A 22,162-nucleotide genomic window follows, 5' to 3' on the forward strand; every position below is an offset into this window, starting at 1 on the left:
GGTATTCGAAAGATGAATTATTGGAAATTAATCTGTCCTTATCAGGACCTTAGTTTTATACAAATGAAGTTTAAGCCGAAACGACTGTTGCTAAAAGTGCGTCGGAGGGAAAGGCTGCAAAAATGTAGCTTTGTTTTTTTCGGACGTAATAATGATCCGACAAATTTTGTCAGCAACAAAAAAGAAGACAATTTTGTTCCTAAATTTTCATCCCATTATTTTGCATTATCTCTACACTGCCGTAATCTGGAAAAGTGACGTAACAGCCATTTTACAACATGCATGTTTTACATTTTTCTGCTAAAGAGCTCGATGAGTAGTACTCGTTAACACCATTTTTGGCAAATGGCGTATACGTCACTTTTTCAGATTACGGCAGTACAGCAAATTTCGGTTTTATGCTATCGTAGTTTCTGATTTTATGGAGTTATTCGTTTACTCATTTTTTTTTCTTTTTTTAATGGGTACTTTTTATCAGCAGATAATCTCTTTCTCTCTGCTGAAATTTTTTCTTATTTTGGGAGAATAAGTGGATCTACTCATTTAAATGAGTAAATTCACTTATTCTCCCAAAATCAGTATTTTTTAGCAGATAGAAAGAGATAGCTGAGATAAAGTATCCATTAATAAGTAAACGATTTTTACCGTGTAATAAAAAGTCAAAAATGAGTAATAAGGTATTCCAGGTGATTCGTAAGGGGCCCTCCTTAGCCGTGCGGTAAGACGCGCGGCTACCAAGCAAGACCATGCTGAGGATGACTGGGTTCGATTCCCGGTGCCAGTCTAGACAATTTTCGGATTGGAGAATATTTTTCCAAAGCTTTGTATAAGATTTTATCAACATTTAACACCGTCACATGAACCTTTCCGAAATGTCGGAAAAGCATTAAACACGGTTTGCCGAAAAAATGTCCGAAATACCTATATTAAGCTGCTGAACTTCCGTTAAAATCTGAAAAACAAATCATTGTTAAGCATACAGTTAAGGTTGTATGAATAATACGATTTCCGCTGTTTAAAAAAAAAATCGATCGCAAAAACCACATAAATCTCATAATATATGTAAACAAATTATGCAAACAGGGCGAAAAACAATATTTTTATTCTTTCGGCTTCGGCGATGCACGGCACCGCCGCTTCTGAATTTGATCTGAATTAATCTCCCACTGTGCAACCAGTAAACTACGAGCAGATAAAGACCAAGGCGGCAAACGAGAGCTGGTTGAATCAGTTCAAATGAAACTTTCTTCAGTGCGGACGTTTATGGATCAATCTGTTGTCGGTGATTTGGAAGCCAACCAGCAGGGTACACTTTCGACCATAGTTGCATCGCCGCCATTTCCATGCTGTTTTGAAGCAGAAAATTCCTCAGTTCACACGAGTGGTGCCCACCGCAATCGGATGCTGACGCGTTGGCGGGACACGAAGCGCGGACCCGAAATGGAAGAAGTCAATGAAAAGTTGAAGAATTTTTTAATTACATTCAGTTCGAGTGGTGTCGAGTTGGATAGTTTGGCCTCGTTTCGCCGGAACCGTCAGGAGTTGCAGCGCTATTATTTACATTACGAGGCCAGGGCGGGAAAGTATCAGCTTATCCTTGCATTCCTAATTTTTGCGATCGGAAAACATTATTTCAGCGAGTTGTTTGCAAATGAAGATGTAAATGAGCCACTTGAGCAAAAATCCCACTTTTGATGAATTTCAATTTCTCTCCCCCGTTCTATCGTTTCGACTATTGTTCAGTGCATCGTTGGAATGCCACAACAGCTGCAGAAAGCATTTCGCCCACCGGAAAGTTGCGACTTTTGCAGGGAAGTGCGGAATGTGCCTCGACTTGCAAATGTGAACCCGGATGAGTTTGAGCAGATCCATGCATACACAGGAGGTCCGGTTATCGTAACGGATGCAACAGCAAATTGGACGGCAACGGAATACTTCGATTATTGGTTTTTCAAAGATATCTACCGAACATATGGCAAGCGGAAGAAAGCTGCCAGATGCCAGTTTTTCCCCTATCAAACGGGATTTCGTAACATCCACGATGCGTTCAATTTGGACGCAGCACGCGTGAACTACGAACCAGGCACGGAGCCGTGGTACTTTGGGTGGAGTAACTGTGATCCAGCGATATTGAAAATTTTGAGGGAACACTATGGGCGGCCCTACTTCTTGCCACGTGCATCGGAAAACAACGCAGTGGATTGGGTGTTTATGGGCGGCCCTGGGCTAGGAGCACACATGCACGTAAGTGAAGGGGAAACACTACTTCAGGGTGTGTTGGTATGAAAAATTTCGAATTTTCTTGTTTTGATTAAATTGAAATGGAACAGCTTGGTCGTTAGGGTAGATTCTATTTCTGCAGCTATGTTTTCTTGCCTTGATGTGTTTTTTACGTATTTTCATACTAGAGAATCAATTTTTCTTGTAATGTGATTCAGGATAAAAAAGTACCGCTTGTCGCGGGAAATCCCGCGATTGTTTGCAAAATAAATACTGATAAGATTTTAATTCAATAGCGAAAATTTGTAGCTGAAAACAATTTAACATGCACGTGGATTTGGAACAAATTGAGTTACAGATGCATAGATAATAAGTAGAGCCATTCGGAGACGAGTCAGCCTAGGGCTGAAAGTCTTCTTAGTAAAGATAATAACAAAAAGTAGAGGCAGACATTTTCGTCTTTTCGTCATAGTTTCGAAAACCAAAAAAGATACACTTTTTTGCCAAACTCATCCGTACCAAATCAGAGGCTCAGGTGAAACGTACTGCTATAGTGGAGTTCTAGCAAATGGACACAACGTTAGTTCGTTAGTTTTAGTCCTTTATATAGAGATGGACGGAAGTGAATTAAAATATTTTTTCTTAAGTATTGATTAAAACTTTAGGGTATTTTCAGGATTCAAGAATTATATTTCAATTGAATCAAATTCTATTTGCTGATTTTATCAAAGATATTCCTCGAAGGCAATGACGTAGCCACGGCGGTGGTTTTGGACATTTCGTATAAGGTACAATAAAGATACAAATGACTTTGTTGTTTATGTAGTGCACTTGTAGCAGAATCTCCAAATGGAATTGATGGTGTGATGGTTATAGTAGAAGGATACAAATCTCAAAGTCTATGGTTCGATTCCCGGTTGGTTTTTGTGTTTTTATTTTCATTGTAACCGCAAGATGTTGTCAGACCTTTAGTAAGTCACACCACAGTTGTTGTTACTCACTGAGAAACAAGAGGTGTTGCTTGGGTTACTCAAGCCACACATTCTCCTTCTTCTCTCATAAAAAGGCAAAATAAATCCACTTGCATAGGACGCAATGATTTTTTTGTCTAAGATATTTGCGCGAGACGAAGAAGAACATTGAACATGCTGCATTTGAGAAACCGATTACATAATTCGTTTAACCTTTACTATACCAACCTATTTTTTCAGTAACTTTTTTCCTTCAATCTACTCTAACCTAATCTACTAGTCTGCCCATCTAGAAATTCATTTAATTTTCGTTCCCGGAATCTGGAGACGGTTCGTAACATGGCTCCGGAGATATTCCGGATTCCGTTGGGGTAATAGATTTTTTTCGCATGGAAAAAATTCTTTGCTCAGCCCAATGATTGTAAAATATGAATTCATCGATAGATGTTATAATACGTAAGGGAATCTATGATGTCATTCTGCTTTACATAGGGTAGAGAACGGGAAAATGGTAAATGCATCATGAAACAATCATGATTATCCTTAAACAATTGAAAAATGCTCCTTAAAAAACTGATCATTTTTCCTTAAATTATTGAACAAATTACCTTGAAATATATAAAATGCTCCGTAAACATTTGGAAAGTGTACCGTAGAAACGAAAAAAATGTACCATAAACAATTGAAAATGCTCCTTAGAAAAACAAAGATTTGCTATTTAGCTAATGATAATTGTGCAATATATTGATATAAGAATTATTGTGAAATAGTTGAAAAAGTACTTTGAAATTGGCTGTCATAAAGTAGAATCTTATGCACCATTGTATAGCCCCTGGAGTATGAAGCTGATTGTTTTGCTTGGTAACCCTATTCAACAGAAAAATGCTCCGAAAACTAAGGAAAATGCTCCCTAAAAAGAAGAAATAGTCCTTAAACCAATAAAAAATGCTCCTTAACCTGAGAAAATGCTTCTTAAACTAAAAACAGTGCTCCGTAAAAAAATGAAATGCTCCATAAACTTGTACAAAATGTAATGTTAGCCTACAAGCAATTCAAAGCATTGTTAAAGAAATTGTGCACCAGACTTCTCACAGACAAACAGACGTCCCATACAACTGCACATCGCATAAACATGCTTAACGATACGAATTTCATTAAAATCACATAGCATATAATGCTAATAGGTTTATTCATCAATTTCCCTGCATAATCGCAAAAGATATCTTAGTTACAAGATAAATATTGTCGCTTCGGTTCCCTTTGTTCTGCTGTCCGAAACATGTTGGGTACCGAACTGTCAAATCGTATGTATTTTTCCTTCATTGACATTTAGCACCCTATCCTCGCCAGCAAAAGATGTTCCGGACAGCCACGACAGACAGTGGAAAGGAAGAGTTACTCATGCAAGATCTGTATTTATTTAACAATAGGTATATTAGCCTTCAACGAATAATTTCGGTTGATTTTATTGCTCCCTATTTTTGATCACTCTCATCCAACCGAATGACTTGATTTCTTTATTTTTGTACATCTTTATAAATCTACGAGGATAAACGAAATTAATTGATAACTTTCGGGTTTAATAAATCAATAAGTCAGCCTTGGGCTGAAAGTCTCGCTAATAAAGATGAAAAAATCAATGAAAAATATGTATCGGATTACATAAGTATTTGGTTCCTGTGTTTTACCAAAAGCATATATTTTTCAATATAACTTAATAATTCCAATTTGAAACAAATAGGGAAAGGGGCATTTAATATATTTTCTTTCTAGTTTCAAAGAGCGAACAATGGCGCTTAAACCTAGGCCAGACAGTTAGGATAGCCACGACCCCGAGTAGCACATTTGATGCACAAAGATCGCAGTAACTTATATGTGATTGGAATCATTCACAATTAGGTTGCTGCAACCAGTTTCACTTAACTTGTGCTGTTTGGGTAGATATAAATTTGAATTCCGGTAGACTTGTCCTTAATAGATGAGCAAACTTCATACACAGTACAAACAGCACGTGCTGTCAAAGCATTCACCGCCACGCTTCTTTAGGTTTATTTTTGTAAGCGCAGATTTCGACAATTTCGAGTTCCTCAAGCCGTGGGTGGTTATAAGAGATATTTTAGTTATTTTAGATATCATTAGTTAAATAGCAAATCTTTGTTTTTCTAAGGAGCATTTTCAATTGTTTACGGTACATTTTTTTCGTTTCTACGGTACACTTTTCAAATGTTTACGGAGCATTTTATATATTTCAAGGTAATTTGTTCAATAATTTAAGGAAAAACGATCAGTTTTTTTAAGGAGCATTTTTCAATTGTTTAAGGATAATTTCATCTGTTTTAATGGACAATTTTTGGGCTGCCGAACCCCCTATTCCTGTCAGCAACGTTCATTACTCGAGCGCATTACAATCGAAATGCTTGTTTTTTAGTACACGGTTAGTTTCTGTTGATGTCTAGTGATGTACAAAAAGTCAAGCCATTTGATTGGAACGAGATCGAGTTATTAACGTTGCGGACGGAAATAGGGGGTGCTGCCCAAATGGTCCCGCTTCCTATTATAACATCTGTCGATGAATTTATATTTTACAATCATTAAATTGTTGAGAAAAAGACTTTTTCCATGCGAAAGAAATCTATAACCCCTACGGAACCCGGAATATCTCCGAAACCATGTTACGGGCCATCTCCAGATTCCGGGAACCATAACTATATGAATTTCTGGATCCAACAATAACAGAAGCATAAAAATGAGTGGATATTTAACCAAGTTAGAGAGCATTGAGGGAAAAAAAGTTACTGAAAAAATAGGTCGGCATAGTAAAGGTTAAAAACTGAACTCCAAAATGAACTGTCTCAACATCGTGGTTTTCATTCGCAGAACAATGATATGTAAGTCAATAAATTGTATCGTTTAAATGTTAAGCTAAATTGGTACTAAGTATTATGATATTGATCCCTCAAGAATCATTTTAAATTGCAGCAATAATCTAAACATCTCTTTCCGTCCATTTAATCCAACATTCAGCCTCGTGTATCACCATCAAGTTGACCTCCGACATAACGATGTTGAACTTCCGAACAACCGCCTAGAAAATGATATTTATTTAGAATTTCGCTGAGATATTATTCTTAATTTTTAGACTTATGTTAACTATTAGCCAATAACTCCAAACTTATAGCTTGTAAAGTAACGGTTTTTAACTTCGTGAATTTCGGAAATCTGATCTAAGTTATTCCGTTATGACTACTATGTCAATGAATTCCAAAATAAACTACAAAAAAAAGGCTTACCATTTCTTGAATTCATACTATGTACCGTCGAATGACCAGTTTTAGCGCCAAAGCAGAAATGTCCCCTTCTACTACTTCCCCGGGGTCCCGGAAGTAGTCAAAGCCGTCAATGATCCATTTTATACTCATACCTCGCTTCCTGATAGAAAACCATGAAAAACGAACCGTCGAATGACCATCTTTGGTGCCAAAACTGAAATCTCCGCTCTAAGGGTTCCCCGGGGGCACCCCAGCTACTTCGGAATCCGTCTTTTTATTGGTTTTTCAATCTTGACGTATCAGAAGACTTCTAGAATGTAATCATAATGGAAGATCTGTCAAAAAGCTTGATTGAAATGAATTTGTGGCCTGGTCCCTTTTAAATCTCCCGATCGGCACCGATTCTAAACAAATGGCCATATCTCACTTGATTCTGGTCTGATTTCGAATTTCAACTTATGGTTACAATCAGAAAGAGCCCTTCTTTATTTGTGGTTATTAATATTATTCTGTTTTTAACCACAACTTATCCTAATACCCACAACAAATTTACTGTTCTGAAACTACTTTAAAAAAAAACGAAATATCTCCGGTATCCGACAGCCATGGTCGGTTCCATGAACATATGGTGAAACTACATTAAATTTCTATTTCAGACATCCCTGAATTGTCCAAATCGGATAATAATTGACATAGTTACAACACATCTAATTATGCCTAAAACTTGCCTATCCCAGTTATTTTGGACATCCCCTGTAGGAGCATGTTATTAATAATAGAACAGATACCCTATATTTTTTTATATATTTTTTTCCAACGGTCGTCTAGATGGTCTTGTGACTTTTAAACCACGACCAATTTTACAGTGCGATGTCTGTCTTCTCACTCCTAATTTATCTCTTCTCACTTTTTACAGAGAGAGGTAAGAAATGAGGAATGAAAATTGAGACGTCTCTCTTCTCACTCCTAATTTCTCACTGAGACGTCTCTCTTCTCACTTCTAATTTCTCACTTTTCAAATGACCTATTCGGCCAGAAGCCTTATTCGGCCAAATGTCCTATTCGGCCAAATGACCCTTTCAGCCAAACGACCCTTTCGGCCAAATGACCTTCTCAGCCGAATAACCCTTTCGGCGAAATTAAACTTTCGGCCAAACGACCCTTCCGGCCAAACGACCCTTTCGGCCAAGTGACCCTTTCGGTCGAATGACCCTTTCGGCTCAAATAATTTTCTTCACAAAATGGGAGTAGAGGCAAACTACTTCGACCCCATTTACTCAATTTTGGCTTCCCGTACGGATGTTCGAGTTTGGGTGAATTAAACTCGCTATTGGGTAGTTTATTTCTTCCGTGTATAGTGTCTATTAGGCTTTCAGCGAACGTGTACGTACACGCACGTTTCACTCACACTTTTACTCGGTTTGTTTGCAACCACGAGCAGCTGTCACGGCAAAATCAAATGGGATTGTTTGCAACCACCAACCTGCGTTCGTGTTGGTGAGAAATGTCGGCGAGACCCTAATAGGGGCTACCTACTATTACACGCATAAAACAAACAGTCATTTAATTTTATTTTAAAAATAAATATGTTTGATTCAAACATATTATGTATCAGTTTGTGAATAAACATGAATATTTTTGAATCAAATGGATAAAATTTGTATCCGTGTAAGGTTGATCTGAGATTAAATTTCTTTAAAGTGCAAAACTTAATCGCTTGGCGACGACAGAAAGTTGCCCTTCGGTAGCAGAATCACAAGCACGCGTCGGAGGGAAATGAGGCAATAAATTTGTTCGAATGGATGAAATCACTAGCAGCACTTGCAGTGTAGTAACTCGTTCTGTCACTGCTGACATAAGCGATCATTTGACAAAAGAAGTCAAGAAAAAGAGAAGGAAAAATGCGCGAGAATCGACCAGCTGTTCGGTGTAAATATCATATGCACGCTTTGAGTAATCTACACAGCGATGTTAATAGTTGAAATATTGTATTTTCAGACTAAAACGAATAGTTAGATAAAAACGAAAATATTAATATAATCGAGAAACGGATATATTACCGTTCAAAGTCTATCATATTTTCTTTATGGTGCTCGATTTAAGCTATCGCAAAGAAAAGACGGACGTAGTCCTACGTCAAAACTCTCGTGCTGCTTTTCTAGTAAACAAATTTTTAGTTAAAATTAAGTTAAGATGTCTATAAGGGTGGCTCAAATTAGTATGGAAAAAACTTTTTTCAATTTTGTCGATGGGCTGTCCTCTTATTCTGTTCTATTTGATGCCCTGATGCTGTGGACAAAATTTTAGCCAAATCGGTCAACATTTGGGCGGTTCTAAACTCGTTGAAAGATTATATGGAAAAATGTATGCAGAAACATCGAAAAACAGTGATTTGCAGTTAGACGGTACAATTTTCGATGGAAAACTATGGTACTCATTCAGATCTTGAAGAATTTAATACAGAATGTTATGCTGAAAACCGCGAAAAGATTAGTGTTTGCCCGGCGAAGTTATTAGCATTTTCGAGCAAATTTCGTTTCTTTTACCTTTGAAACGAAATAAATTCACCCATGCAACACTCCAGTCAAATGATAATATCTTTGCCTAATAAACTCTAATCGCGGTTTTCAGCATAACATTCTGTATCCATCCATCCATCCATCCATCCATCCATCCATATATATAAAACTCAATGTTTGTATGTTTGTATGTATGTTTGTATGTATGTTCCAGCATAACTTCTGAACCCATTGACCGATTTCAACCAAATTTGGAACATACATTCTTCATCTTAAGGAGACGACGATAGGGGGGTTAGGGATGCTTTTTGGAAAAGGGGGAGGGTGTGGGGGGAGGGGTATCGCAAAGTTATTGATCAACTCAGAGTAACTTCTGAGCCCCTTGACCGATTTTCACCAAATTTTTAACACACATTCCTTATCTTAAGGAGACGACGATACGGTATTAAGCATGCTCTTTGAAAAGGGGGGAAGGGTGTAGGGGGAGGTGAATTTATTAGTTATCGATCAACTCTGTGTGACTTCTGAGCTCCTTGGCCGATTCAACGAAAATTGGAACACACATTCCTTATCTTACGGAGACGACGACGAAAGGATTAGGGAATTTTTTTGCAAAAGGGGGAGGGTGTGGGGGAGGGGCATTTCTTAGTTATCGATCAACTCTGTGTAACTTCTGAGCCCCTTGGCCGATTCCAACCAAATTTGGAATATACATTCCTTATCATAAGGAGACGACGTTCGGGGGATAAGCATGCTCTTTGAAAAAGGGGGAGGGTGTGGGGGGAGGTGTAATGTTTAGTAATCGATCAACTCAGTGCAACTTCTGAGCCCCTTGGCCGATTTCAACCAAATTTGGAACACACATTCCTTATCTTAAGGAGACGGCAATAAGAGGTTAAGCATGCTCTTTGAAAAAGGAGGAGAGTGTGGGGGGAGGAGTATTGTTTGGTAATCGATCAATTCAGTGCAACTTCTTAACCCCTTGGCCGATTCCAACCGAATTTGGAACACACATTATTTATATTAAGGAGACGACGATACGGGGGTTAAGGTGATTATAGAATGAAGCCCGTGGTGAATTTCAAATTCACCACACGTTTATCTACATTCATTTCCAAAAGCCCAAATCTAGCGTAATAGTTTTCGTACAGTGCCGAAATTCAAATTATGATTGTTCAGCATAACTAAGCAAACGATCTTCCATTATTTTCGCCCCATACGCGTTATGGTTCTTTCATCTCGTGCTCTTGAAAAAAATATTGGAAAAGCACGTGGTTTACAAAATGGCCGATTTCTGGCTTCATTCTATAATCACCTTAAGCAAGCTCTTTCAAAAAGGGGGCGGGTGTGGGGGGAGGCATATTTCTTAGTTATCGATTAACTCTGTGTAGCTTCTGAGCCCCTTTGGCCGATTTCAACCAAATTTGGAACGCACATTCCTTATCCTAAGGAGACGACGATAGGGGGGTTAAGCATGTTATTTGAGAAAGGGGGAGGTGTATTGTTTAGTAATCGATCAATTCAGTGCAACTTCTGAACCCCTTGGTCGATTCCAACCACATTTGGAACACACATTATTTATCTTAAGGAGACGACGATACAGGGATTAAGCAAGCTTCTTGAAAAAGGGGGTGGGTGTGGGGTAGCGGTATTTCTCAGTTATCGATAAACTCTGTGTAACTTCTGAGCCCCTTGGCCGATTTCAATGAAATTTGAACACACATTATTTATCTTAAGGAGACGACGATAGGGGGGTTAAGCATGCTCTTTAAAAAATGGGGAGGGTGTGGGGGGAGGTGTAATGTTTAGTTATCGATCAACTCAGTGCAACTTCTGAGCCCCTTGGCCGATTTCAACTAAATTTTAAACACATATTCCTTATCTTAAGGAGATGACGATAGTGGGGTTAAGCATGTTTTTTGAAAAAGGGAGAGTGTGGAGGGAGGTGTATTGTTTAGTAAACGATCAATTCAGTGCAACTTCTGAATTCCTTTACCGATTTCAACTAAATTTGAAACACATATTCCTTATTTTGAGGAGACGATTGCCCGGATTCCTAAAAAAAACAAATTCTTGACAATAACATCTTCCCGGTAATGACATTTCAAAAAATAATGAAAATGATACTTCCTGATACACATATCCCAGAATATGACATATCCCTGAGTGAAGTAGGCCATTAACATAACACTATTTGGCCTAAGGTCATTCGACGTGAATGGCATTTGGGATAATTATGAACAGCATCAGAAAAATCTTTCATAGGAATCATGCATTTGCTGGGTATAAAGCAATGATAATTGTAACCTTTAATCAGAATCATGGTTTGCCCAGTGAAAAGCAATAATAAATGTTTTTCTTCTGGATAGTAGATGCGATTTCTTCTTTAAAAAAAAGCATTTGCCCGGAATAAGGCAAAGGTGGGTGTGATTCCTTCTTTAAAAATATACGTTTGCCTGGATTAAGGCATCGGTGGATGCTTTTCCATCTTAAGAAATAGACGTTTGCCAGGAATAAGGGTATTCAAACCCACGATCCCTTCTTCGAAATCAGTCAATGTTTCCAAAAGCTTTCTTTTAATCAAATGATGAAGTATCAATAAGTAAACACAATTACCCTGTTAACCAATTTGTTTTATCATTTTACGATTGAGAAAAAAAACTGCGAACCTAACTGGCAATTCCGAGCAAGACCGGGTACATAAAGCTAGTTTAATTCTACGAGAACTGATTGAGTATCATAGTTCTTTATCGTAAATTGTACCGTCTAACTGCAAATCACTGTTTTTCGATGTTTCTGCATACATTTTTTCATACAAACTTCCAACGAGTTTAGCACCGCCCAAACGTGGACCGATTCGTCTGAAATTTTGTCCAGAGCATCAGAGCATCAAATAGAAGAGAATAAGAGGGCGGCCCATCGAAAAATTGAAAAAGTGTCTTTTGAGCCACCCTGATGTCTATTTGGTTTGATATTGAGCACACATAGCAAACATATTGCGGTTGTCAGTAGCACCGGTAAGGCCAGTAACCAAATGGCAGAGGTAGTGGGAGAACTCAACCAAGAAAAGATGGACTCGTCGTCTTGTTCCAAGCGTGTCTTGGATAAACAGACCCCATGGAGAGCTGAACTGTGGTTCGTCGTGCATGAACGCTCCGATTCGGGTCTTCAGGTTGACCAGCCCGACCAGGTCGACTTCGGCACTTGACTGGTCAGCAATTGAGGCGGGTTGAATGCTATGTGAGAGCTGTTAGAACGCCAGAGAGCTTTTCGTCAAAAAAGAATAGCCAGCCAGAAAGTCGAAGGCACAAAGGGCGCCAACTTTGGAAAAGTGCTGAATGCACGAAGACCGAAATAAAATTTTAAGTTTTATAATCCTCTTGACGATCAAAATTTACTTTTCAAGAGTGTTATAAAACCAAAAATTTTAATCTCTGAAATAGTACCAAAAGGAGGTTCTGAGTAAGGGTATGCGATAACACACTTTTTCCTAACGAAACGAAACGAAACGAAATTTAAAATGTCTATGTTGATTCGAAACGATACGAAATCAAGGTTCATTTAATTCAAAATTTTACGAAACGAAACGAAATTTAATTTTTTTCCGCGGAACTTTTGTTGAATTGATTTCACATTATGTACGCAATTCTGATTTCATTCTTTCAAAGTCAAATATCAGCTTTCAAAGGAATTTATCGTGTAGTGTGTGCATCCGAATCTGATCAATTTTATGTCAGTTCAGCTTTATATCAATATTTTTATATATAGAAATTGTAGGATTTTGTTTGTATTCTGACTCAAATTCTGTTAAAACCTTATATCACTTAAGAATTATGTGATTATTACAGTGAGGCGTCATGGGCATTTTTTTAAATCAATGGTTTTTCGAAACCATTCTGGGTCCCAAATAACTGTGTAGAATTTGGGCCCGATTGGTTGCTTCCTCGCTTTCCGCATCGCGTTTGAAGTTTGTATGGAAATTAGTATAAGAAACGTATATTCTCGCATTTTTACTTCTAGAGGATTCAGATCATCGTAAGCCAAGTGGCACATTCCGTTAAAGTATAACCCAACGAATGCCGAAAAGCTTTGCGGAAGAACGTACGTTGCTGAAACGTCCACGAAACCAGTTGTAACGCTTCGAACTTTGATTGTTCAAACCATATATACAAAATTATATTATTTATAATATAAATTATAATCGTTTATTAAGTGCTGGCCGAACTACGTGGATCAATACTGAGTGTTATTTTAAAATTATTGATCTCATAGGGCTTTGGAGATAATGGGAGTTATTCGGAATCATTTCACAAAGTAAAAATTCCGACAAGAAGGAAAAGGCTTTAGCACTCCGACAACTATAGGTTGTCTGGTAGTACTGGCAGAAACATTGATGATGGTTTGAACAATATATTTTCAAAGCGTAATATTTTTTTTTTCAAAAGTGATCTTACTCAATATTTAAGACGTCAAGCTCAGAGTCGCTTGCCAAGGTGACTTCACTTGAATTACATTTTCAACTAACCAACGTAGCTTCTTCGCAAGATTTTTCATACTACATACTAACGTATTGAGTCACGTGATTGATGATAAATTAAAGCCACTAAGAGCAAAACTGTAAAAAAGTATGTTTTTCCATGCTAATCTTCATATAAATTGCGAGGCGGAAAGCGAGGGCGCAAAGTTGATTGGGGTCCCAAAACGATCCAGTAAAACCTTGATCTCACATGATTGGATGAAGTTTGCGTTTTTCCATACAACTGCGCCCCACTCTAGTGATTATGCTGAAGCATACTTTCATATTGACTTATCAGCGTGGTTTCAAGGTATTACACTTACTCAAAACCATAATTTTATTTTTTATCTAGTGGGATACTCATTTATATATCCACATCTGCTAGGCGTATACGTAAATAGATAGTTGTTAAAAGCATACATTTGCTCACTAGGAGAATCCTCTGCACCTATCTAAAATGCAAAAAGATTCGTATTTTAGACTTTATTTCAGAAATGTGCAATGTGATGATGTGAAATGTGAAATGTGCAAAGCTTCTACGGCAGCAGTTTGTCAGATATGAACAAATATTTTTTTTCTTTCTCATACAACGAACTGCTTTTAGGAAAGGAAAATTAGTTTGACACTCATTGTTATAAGAGACCGAGGAATGCTCTGCATCTCCGTGAACGCCACGGGAAAGGAATCGTTGGTTAGTTGAAAATGTTATTCAAGTGAAGCCACCTTGATAAGCGACTCTGAGCTTGACGTCTTAAAAATTAAATCAGATTACTTTTGGAAAAAATATTGTCGCGCTTATCTTTTTATAGACTTTCGCGGCGGTCTTACTCTCGCAGGCTCAACTGCGAAGGTAGACGTCAAGATTTTTTTTAGCGAAATCAGATTTCGCCATGCTCAAATTCCGCGAAATTCCGCGGAATTGCGTTTCGAACCACCTGAAATGGATTTTTTTGAAATACCGCATATGCTTAGTTCTCAGTTGCCTAGGATGAAACCCAAGGTGCTTCATTAGTGGCTATTTACCGACAGGATTTTTATTGTCAGAACAAGTCAGTGCGTAGAGATATTCTGCTTTGTGTGAAAAAGGGCGGATCCAGGATGGTTTCCTGTGGATCTCCGTGATAGGGTGCGCTGCACATGTCTCCATCTGCCTCATATAGCAGAGCTCGGTTTTTTACGCAGGTTCACTGGATCTTAAAAAAGACAGGAACACCGTCTTCGACCAGAGGTCGTACAGACTGAAAACTTAACACCCAGCTAGAGACAACAGACAGAACACATACCACCCAGTGGTCCAGTGGAGAATTTTTCGATCCCGAAAAGTTTCCTCCTTACCGGGGCGGGAATCGAACCCACACGCCATAGCACATGCGTCTAGACGATTGACGTCGCTAACCGCACGGTCACGAAGCCCGCGTAGTAAGGAGTCCGCGATTTTAGTCTTATACTATGTTCGCACTAGGGCCTTGTAACATGTTATTCGGCTATCTTAACGAGCTTTCTTTTGTCGATAATTTGAATAACATGTTGTAGTGCGAACATAGTATTACTTGATGATTTTTTATATAATTTTTGTTTTTTAACAACTAACTAAGCTAGTTTATAACACATTTTGGTACAATATTTTTCTGAAATAAATAACTCTCTTTGTTATAATTTGGTGTGCGACAAGGATATATTCTATCACCGTTACTATTCCTCATCAATCAACGAGATTCTGATAGGTGCGATTAACCGTGAACCAAACCGTGGGCTGTTATGGCCATGGAGCACCTAAAAAACTTCGAGTTGGCTGACGACGTTGTACTTCTAGCTCAACGGTAGAGTAAGCTCAGCGACCTTGCCGAGCGCTTGTCTTCGGCAGATTTAGTCATCAACGTCAACAAAATAGTTCGATGGAAACAAGGGGACTCTCCGCAGCAGCCGGGCAATCAATGGAGAATGCTGATGGCGGTACCAAGATCGACAAAGACGCACGGATCAAAAAAGCAAGAGTTCTTTGCGAGTTTAAGAAACATCTGGAAAAACAGTTTGATAAGAAAATTATTTTGAGCTTTTTAGTGGAATGTCTTTACTTGTCATAAGACGAGTTTGTACAATCCCATTTAATTCCACCACTTAACCCTCAAACTGCCGGGACGAATCTTGACAACTTAAAACAGCTCGTTCTCGGTCAATTTTTAACTAAATTGCAAGCGGTTTCAACTGTGATCAAGGGGAATAGTAGTTCCAGCATGTAGATGGGTAAAATGCTCAGGATGGCCCTCCTTCTTTTAGAGGGGGGAGTTTTGAAGTGTGGCATAAGTAATTTTTTGAGCAAATGTTTAGTATTTTGAAATTTTTAACGTCGTAACAGGTGTTTTAGTATAAGTAATTAATGGTCAATGTGAATGGTTGACAACAATGGTCAAATGAACACAAATTGACCTCCGGGTGACCTTCCAATAGGTTCCGGAAACCTGGAATATCCGGTATAAAAGGCCAGCATAGAATCACCGAATATATCGGTTTTCCGACACCTCAAACTTCTCAGAATCTCATAGGTAACTTAGAAAACGCCATAGTTTCTTGGTAGGGTAAACTGGCCATTTGATGGCCACGGAACAGGTTCCGAAAACCCGGAATTTCCGGTACAAAAAGCCAACACAAAACAACAAAACAGATTAGGTCTCCGACACCTCAAACTTCTAAGAATCTCATGGGTAACTTAGAAAACGTCATAGTTTTTCAGTAGGGTAAAACTGGTCATGCGATGGCCATGGAAAAGGTTCCGGAAACCCGGAATTTCCGGTAGAAAATGGCCAACATAAAACTACAAAACAAATTAGGCTTCCGACACCTCAAACTTCTAGAATCTCATGAGTAATCTTGAAAACGCCATAGTTTTTTGGTAGAGTAAAACTGGCCGTGCAGTGGCCATGGAACAGGTTCCGGAAACCCGGAATTTCCGGTACAAAAAGCCAACATAAGACAACAAAACAAATTAGGCTTCCGACACCTCAAACCTCTCAGAATCTCATAAGTAACTTAGGAAACGTCATAGTTTTTCAGTAGGGTAAAACTGGCCATGCGATGGCCACGGAAAAGGTTCCGGAAACCCGGAATTTCCGGTACAAAAGGCAAAAATAAAACTTCATAACAAATTTGGCTTCCGACACCTCAATCCTCTCAAAATCTCATAAGTTATCTAGAAAACGCCTTAGTTTCTTGGTAGGGTAAAACTGGCCGTGCGGTGGCCATGGAACAGGTTCCGGAAACCCGGAATTTCCGGTACAAAAAGCCAACATAAAACAACAAAACAAATTAGGCCTCTCAGAATCTCATAAGTAACTTAGAAAACGTCATAGTTTTTCAGTAGGGTAAAACTGGCCATGCGATGGCCACGGAAAAGGTTCCGGAAACCCGGAATTTCTGGTACAAAAAGGCAAACATAAAACTACAAAACAAAATTGGCTTCCGACACCTCAAACTTCTCAGAATCTCACGAGTAATCTGGAAAAGGCCTTAGTTTCTTGGTAGGGTAAAACTGGCCGTGCGATGGCCATGGAACAGGTTTAGGAAACCCGGAATTTCCGGTACAAAATGGCCAACATAAAACTACACAATAGATTAGGCTTCCGACACCTCAATTAAAATTTCTCTTATATTTGAAACTGCCTGACTTTTTTTTCAATTGACTAATCGCTTGACTGATTATCCCCTCAAATTAAAGTTCTTACTACTGACGCCAAATTATAAATGAACCAATAACGCCAAAAATGCTGGTGCTCGGATTAGATGAATGAATTAACAATTTCAAAGGTAACATATCTTTTCTCAAGGTTTCTTTTACCCCTCAAACTGCCGGTACGAATTTTGACAACTTAAAACAGCTCGTTCTCGGTCAATTTTCAACTAAAATGCAAGCGGTTGCAACTGTTGTCAAGGGGAATAGTAGTTCCAGAAAGTAGATGGGTAACATGCTCAGGATGACTCTCCTTCTTTTAGAAGGGGAGTTTTGTGTCATTTTTAAAGCAAATGTTTAGTATTTTGAAATCATCATCATAACGGATGTTTTAGTATAAGTAATTAAGGGCCACGGTATAGATTCCGGAGACCCGAAATTTACGATACAAAAGGCCAACGTTGAACGACAAAACAAATCAGTCTTCCGATACCTCAAGCTACTCAAAATCTCATGAGTAACTAAGAAAATGCCATAGTTTTCAGCATAGTTTTTTTTGTTAGGGTAGGGATGATCACGGAAAATGTTTCGGAAATCCGGAATCTCCGGCACGAAAGGCCAACATAAAACTACAATACAAATTAGTCTTCCGACACCTCAAACTTCTCAGAATGTCATAAGTAATCCAGAAAACTTCTTAGTTCCTTGGTAGAGTAAAACTGGGCCATGTGATGACCACGGAATAGATTCTAAAAGTTCGTATCAAGCAGTACAAAAGGCCATCATAGAACCTCGAAACTAAGCTGTCTTCCGACACTTCAAACTTCTAAGAATCTCATGAGTAATTTTGAAAACGCCATAGTTTCATGATAGGTTTCGGGAACCCGGAATATCCGGTACAAAAAGCCACGTTAGGCTATCGGAATGGGCTTGCCAGAGACTCCGAATCTTGTTCCGATGCTATAAAATTGCCAGTATTTCTCTAAAAGAACACTTTGGCATTTTCTGGATTACTCGGGTAATTCTCATAAGTTCAAGGTGTCGGAAGACTGATTTGTACAGATGCTCTATGTAGGTCTTTTCACTGGAAATACTGGATTTCTGGAACCTGTTCTGTGGCCATTGCATGGCCATTTCTACCCTACAAACAATTTACGATTTTGTGAAAAGTTTGAGGGGTCGATAGACTGATTTATTTTGTAGTTCTATGTAGGCCTTTTTCTATAACGTTGGATAGATCACTTGTATGTAGTGTAAGAGTAAGACCTACCAAACCGAGCCCTAGCTAAATCCATTTTCCGAGCTAGGGCTATAAGTTGTTTTAGTTAAGGATTACGCTACCAATAGAAGTATCTGAAGTATAACTAACCTAACTTTTCCCTGAAGATGACGGTAATTCTCATTGCAGGACAAATGTTTTAGCTAGAAATGGTTTTGTACATATAGCTAAATCCCAGGTGTGGTGCTCTACTGATGATATTGTAAAAGCAAGACAAAGAGGTAGCTAGGGCTTCGATACTTGGTCAAATAACAGTATTACGGTTCTGTTTTCTCAAGAAAGGATTGAATTCTTATGATAAGGGGCGCACATTCAATGATATTGCTCTCTGTAAAGGGTCCAAATAGACTATCATGATCCTCTTGAGAGAGAAAAAGCAAGAACTATATCGAAACCGATAGACGCTCCGATCGAATAGAGTTCGCCGCCGTACCAAACCGACTATCTACAAAACGCTCATAAGACCGGTAGTTCTCTACGGACACGAGACCTGGACGATGCTCGTGGAGGACCAACGCGCACTGGGAGTTTTTGAAAGGAAAGTGTTGCGTACCATCTATGGTGGGGTGCAGATGGCGGACGGTATGTGGAGGAGGCGAATGAACCACGAGTTGCATCAGCTGTTGGGAGAACCATCCATCGTTCACACCGCGAAAATCGGAAGACTGCGGTGGGCTGGGCACGTAGCCAGAATGTCGGACAGTAATCCGGTGAAAATGGTTCTCGACAACGATCCGACGGGAACAAGAAGGCGAGGTGCACAGCGGGCAAGGTGGATCGATCAGGCGGAGGACGATTTGCGGACCCTCCGCAGACTGCGTGGTTGGCAAATTTCAGCCATGGACCGAGCTGAATGGAGAAGTCTTTTATGTGCAGCACAGCCCACTCCGGCCTTAGTCTGATAATAAAAAAAATATCGAAACCGATACTGCATTGCTTAATGCTTATCAATAGTATTGGAGTAATTCGAGATGCACCTATACATTAAGAATACGGGGAATGCTGCGATAGATCTAATAGCTGGTCAAAGTTTTATCCTTCCAAAAACTATGGCGCTATCTGGATTACTAATGAGATTCTGAGAGGATTGAGGTGTTCGAAGACCAACATATTTCGTGATTATATGCTGGCCTTTTGTACCGGAAATTCCTGGTTCCCGGAACCTTTTCCATGGCCAGTTTTACCCTACTGAAAAACTATGGCGTTTTTTAAGTTACTTATGAGATTCTAAGGAGTTTGAGGTGTCGGAAGCCTAATTTGTTTTGTAGTTTTATGTTGGCCATTTTCTACCGGAAATCCCGGGTTTCCGGAACCTGTTCCATGGCCACCGCACAGCCAGTCTTACCCTACCAAGAAACTAAGGCCTTTTTTAGATTACTCATGAGATTTCGAGAAGTTTGAGGTGTCGAAAGCCTAATTTGTTTTGTAGTTTTATGTTGGCCTTTTTTTACCGGAAATTTCGGGTTTCCGGAACCTAGTCCATGGCCATTGCATGGCCAGATTTACCCTACCAAAAAACTAAGACGTTTTCTAGATTACTCATGAGATTCTGAAAAGTTTGAGGTGTCGGAAGCCTAATTTGTTTTGTAGTTTTATGTTGGCCATTTTTTACCGGAATTTCCAGGTTTCTAGAACCTGTTTAAAAAAGTAAGTAAAAGAACCTGTTTCGTGGCCATCAAATGGCTAGTATACCCTACCAAGAAACTATGGCGTTTTCTAAGTTACCCATGAGATTCTGAGAAGTTTGAGGTGTCGGGAGCTTAATTAGTTTTGTTGTTTTATGTTGGCTTTTTGTACCGGAACTTCCGGGTTTTCGGAACCTGTTCCGTGGCCATCAAATGGCCAGTTTACCCTCCCAAGAAACTATGGCGTTTTCTAAGTTACCTATGAGATTCTGAGAAGTTTGAGGTGTCGGAAGACCGATATATTCGGTGATTCTATGCTGGCCTTTTATACTGGATATTCCGGGCTTCCGGAACTTGTTGGAAGGTCACCCGGAGACCAATTTATGTTCATTTGACCATTGTTGTCAACCATTCACATTGACCATTAATTATTTATACTAAAACACCTGTTACGACGTTAAAAATTTCAAAATACTAAACATTTGCTCAAAAAATGACTTATGCCACACTTCAAAACTCCCCCCTCTAAAAGAGGGAGGGTCATCCTGAGCATTTTACCCATCTTCATGCTGGAACTACTATTAAGTTGTCAAGATTCGTCCCGGCAGTTTGAGGGTTAATTGTATCTTGACAGATATCTTCTACCTCAACGGTAAGGCCGTCTTCAGTGTCTCGTACTTGACTCGACTAGTCGAGTCAAGTACGAGACACTGAAGACGGCCTTACCGCTGAGATCGAAGAACGAACTCCATCGTCTCCATAACTAACTAACTAAATTGTTATAATTTTGTTATGCATTATAATAATTATATTGTATTATAATAATTGATCGAGTTGTCCTCATATACCTAAGTAATAATGAATTTGATTTCTGGTCCATTAGAATTATCTTTAAGGGTAAAAATCAGGGTTTGCAGAAATCGCTCTCGATAGATAATGAACAACGATAAAAGAGAGGCAAAAACCTCTTCGAATCATAACAAACCATGAAAACGAAACTATCGCACTTGTATACAAGTTGGAAAGAAACTGATTCGGATAGGCGGCCCCCACCGAGGGGTTTGATAAAACACGTTTTTCTCGCTCATTTTATGTTGGGGATCATATTTTTTTCGCACAGCTGTGTAAAACAAGTGTAAATGCATCATCAGAACCGGTGCCCCCCGCAATTGGGGCTTATTAAAAGAAATTTATCATAGGTTGTAGCCCCCCGAATCAGTTCATTATCGTAACAGCTACCGAAAAACGTCTCTCGCGGTATACTACCTATCGCGAGTGTATACAGACATGATAAGTGAGAGATTTTCCCATTCTCCTTTGGATACAAACCCTGTGAAATGCATTCATAATTTTAAAGCTATTGAATATCTTTTATGAACTGTTGAAGTGTCTATTACCTGTTAATACAAAACTGTTGATGTACTATAAGTACTATAGTACTAAGAGTTGAAAGTTGACATTATCTTGCTTGTCTGGGATAAGGAGATAGTAACTTATTTTTACAAATGCTCCCAATATACGAATGGGCAGTGATTATCGTCAGCAATTAGTATGAGAAGAAACATTTTTGTTTCTCCGAATCGTTCTTAGGTAAGTCCATATTTAAGACCCTTATTTTATTTTTAGGTTGATAATGTTCGTTTACCATCATGGCAATCGCAACTTAGAGGATCTAAGGAATGGATCCTGGCCCCACCGCCAGAGTGCTACTACAGTTGTGCATCTTTGTCAGTAGTGGTTCAAACTGGAGAAACAAGTAAACCCTTTTATTATGCCCTATGATATTAATTCTGATATTTTCCCAATTTTTATATTACAGTTGTTCTTGATACCAACAAGTGGTATCACAAAACCAATGTTCTTTCCGGAGAAATCAGCATAACTGTAGGTGCAGAATACGACTAAAAGCAAACTTACCTGGATATGATGGTGGTTGCTGGTGGAAACTCAACGATGTCTTCTCTTATCTCAAGGTCATTGTAGAAGCTCACCACATGGGGCTCATTATTGCGGAACATACAGGAACCATTGGCAGAAGGAATCCGATGGTACAGTGGGTCATCATCATCTGAGAAAATATTATAAAACGTATAAATAAA

The 22,162-nt window shown here is 38.9% G+C and overlaps 2 protein-coding genes across 2 annotated transcripts in view; one reads left to right on the forward strand and one right to left on the reverse strand.

Moving 5' to 3' along the window:
• Window positions 1–22,162, reverse strand: part of LOC134204098 (uncharacterized) — a 114,322-nt gene that overhangs the window by 21,829 nt on the left and 70,331 nt on the right. Inside the window, exon 10 of the mRNA XM_062678925.1 lies at window positions 21,981–22,131. Coding sequence (XP_062534909.1) covers window positions 21,981–22,131 — 151 coding nt within the window. The remainder of the gene's footprint in view (window positions 1–21,980; window positions 22,132–22,162) is intronic.
• On the forward strand, window positions 1,273–22,113 carry LOC134204097 (uncharacterized). Its single transcript, XM_062678924.1, has 4 exons — window positions 1,273–1,659; window positions 1,744–2,244; window positions 21,690–21,819; window positions 21,883–22,113. The coding sequence occupies exons 1-4, from the start codon at window positions 1,402–1,404 to the stop codon at window positions 21,966–21,968; spliced, it is 975 nt and encodes a 324-aa protein (XP_062534908.1). The 5' UTR covers window positions 1,273–1,401; the 3' UTR covers window positions 21,969–22,113.

This window comes from Armigeres subalbatus, unplaced genomic scaffold (assembly GCF_024139115.2).
Source record: "Armigeres subalbatus isolate Guangzhou_Male unplaced genomic scaffold, GZ_Asu_2 Contig395, whole genome shotgun sequence".
NCBI classification, from domain to species: Eukaryota; Metazoa; Arthropoda; class Insecta; order Diptera; family Culicidae; genus Armigeres; species Armigeres subalbatus.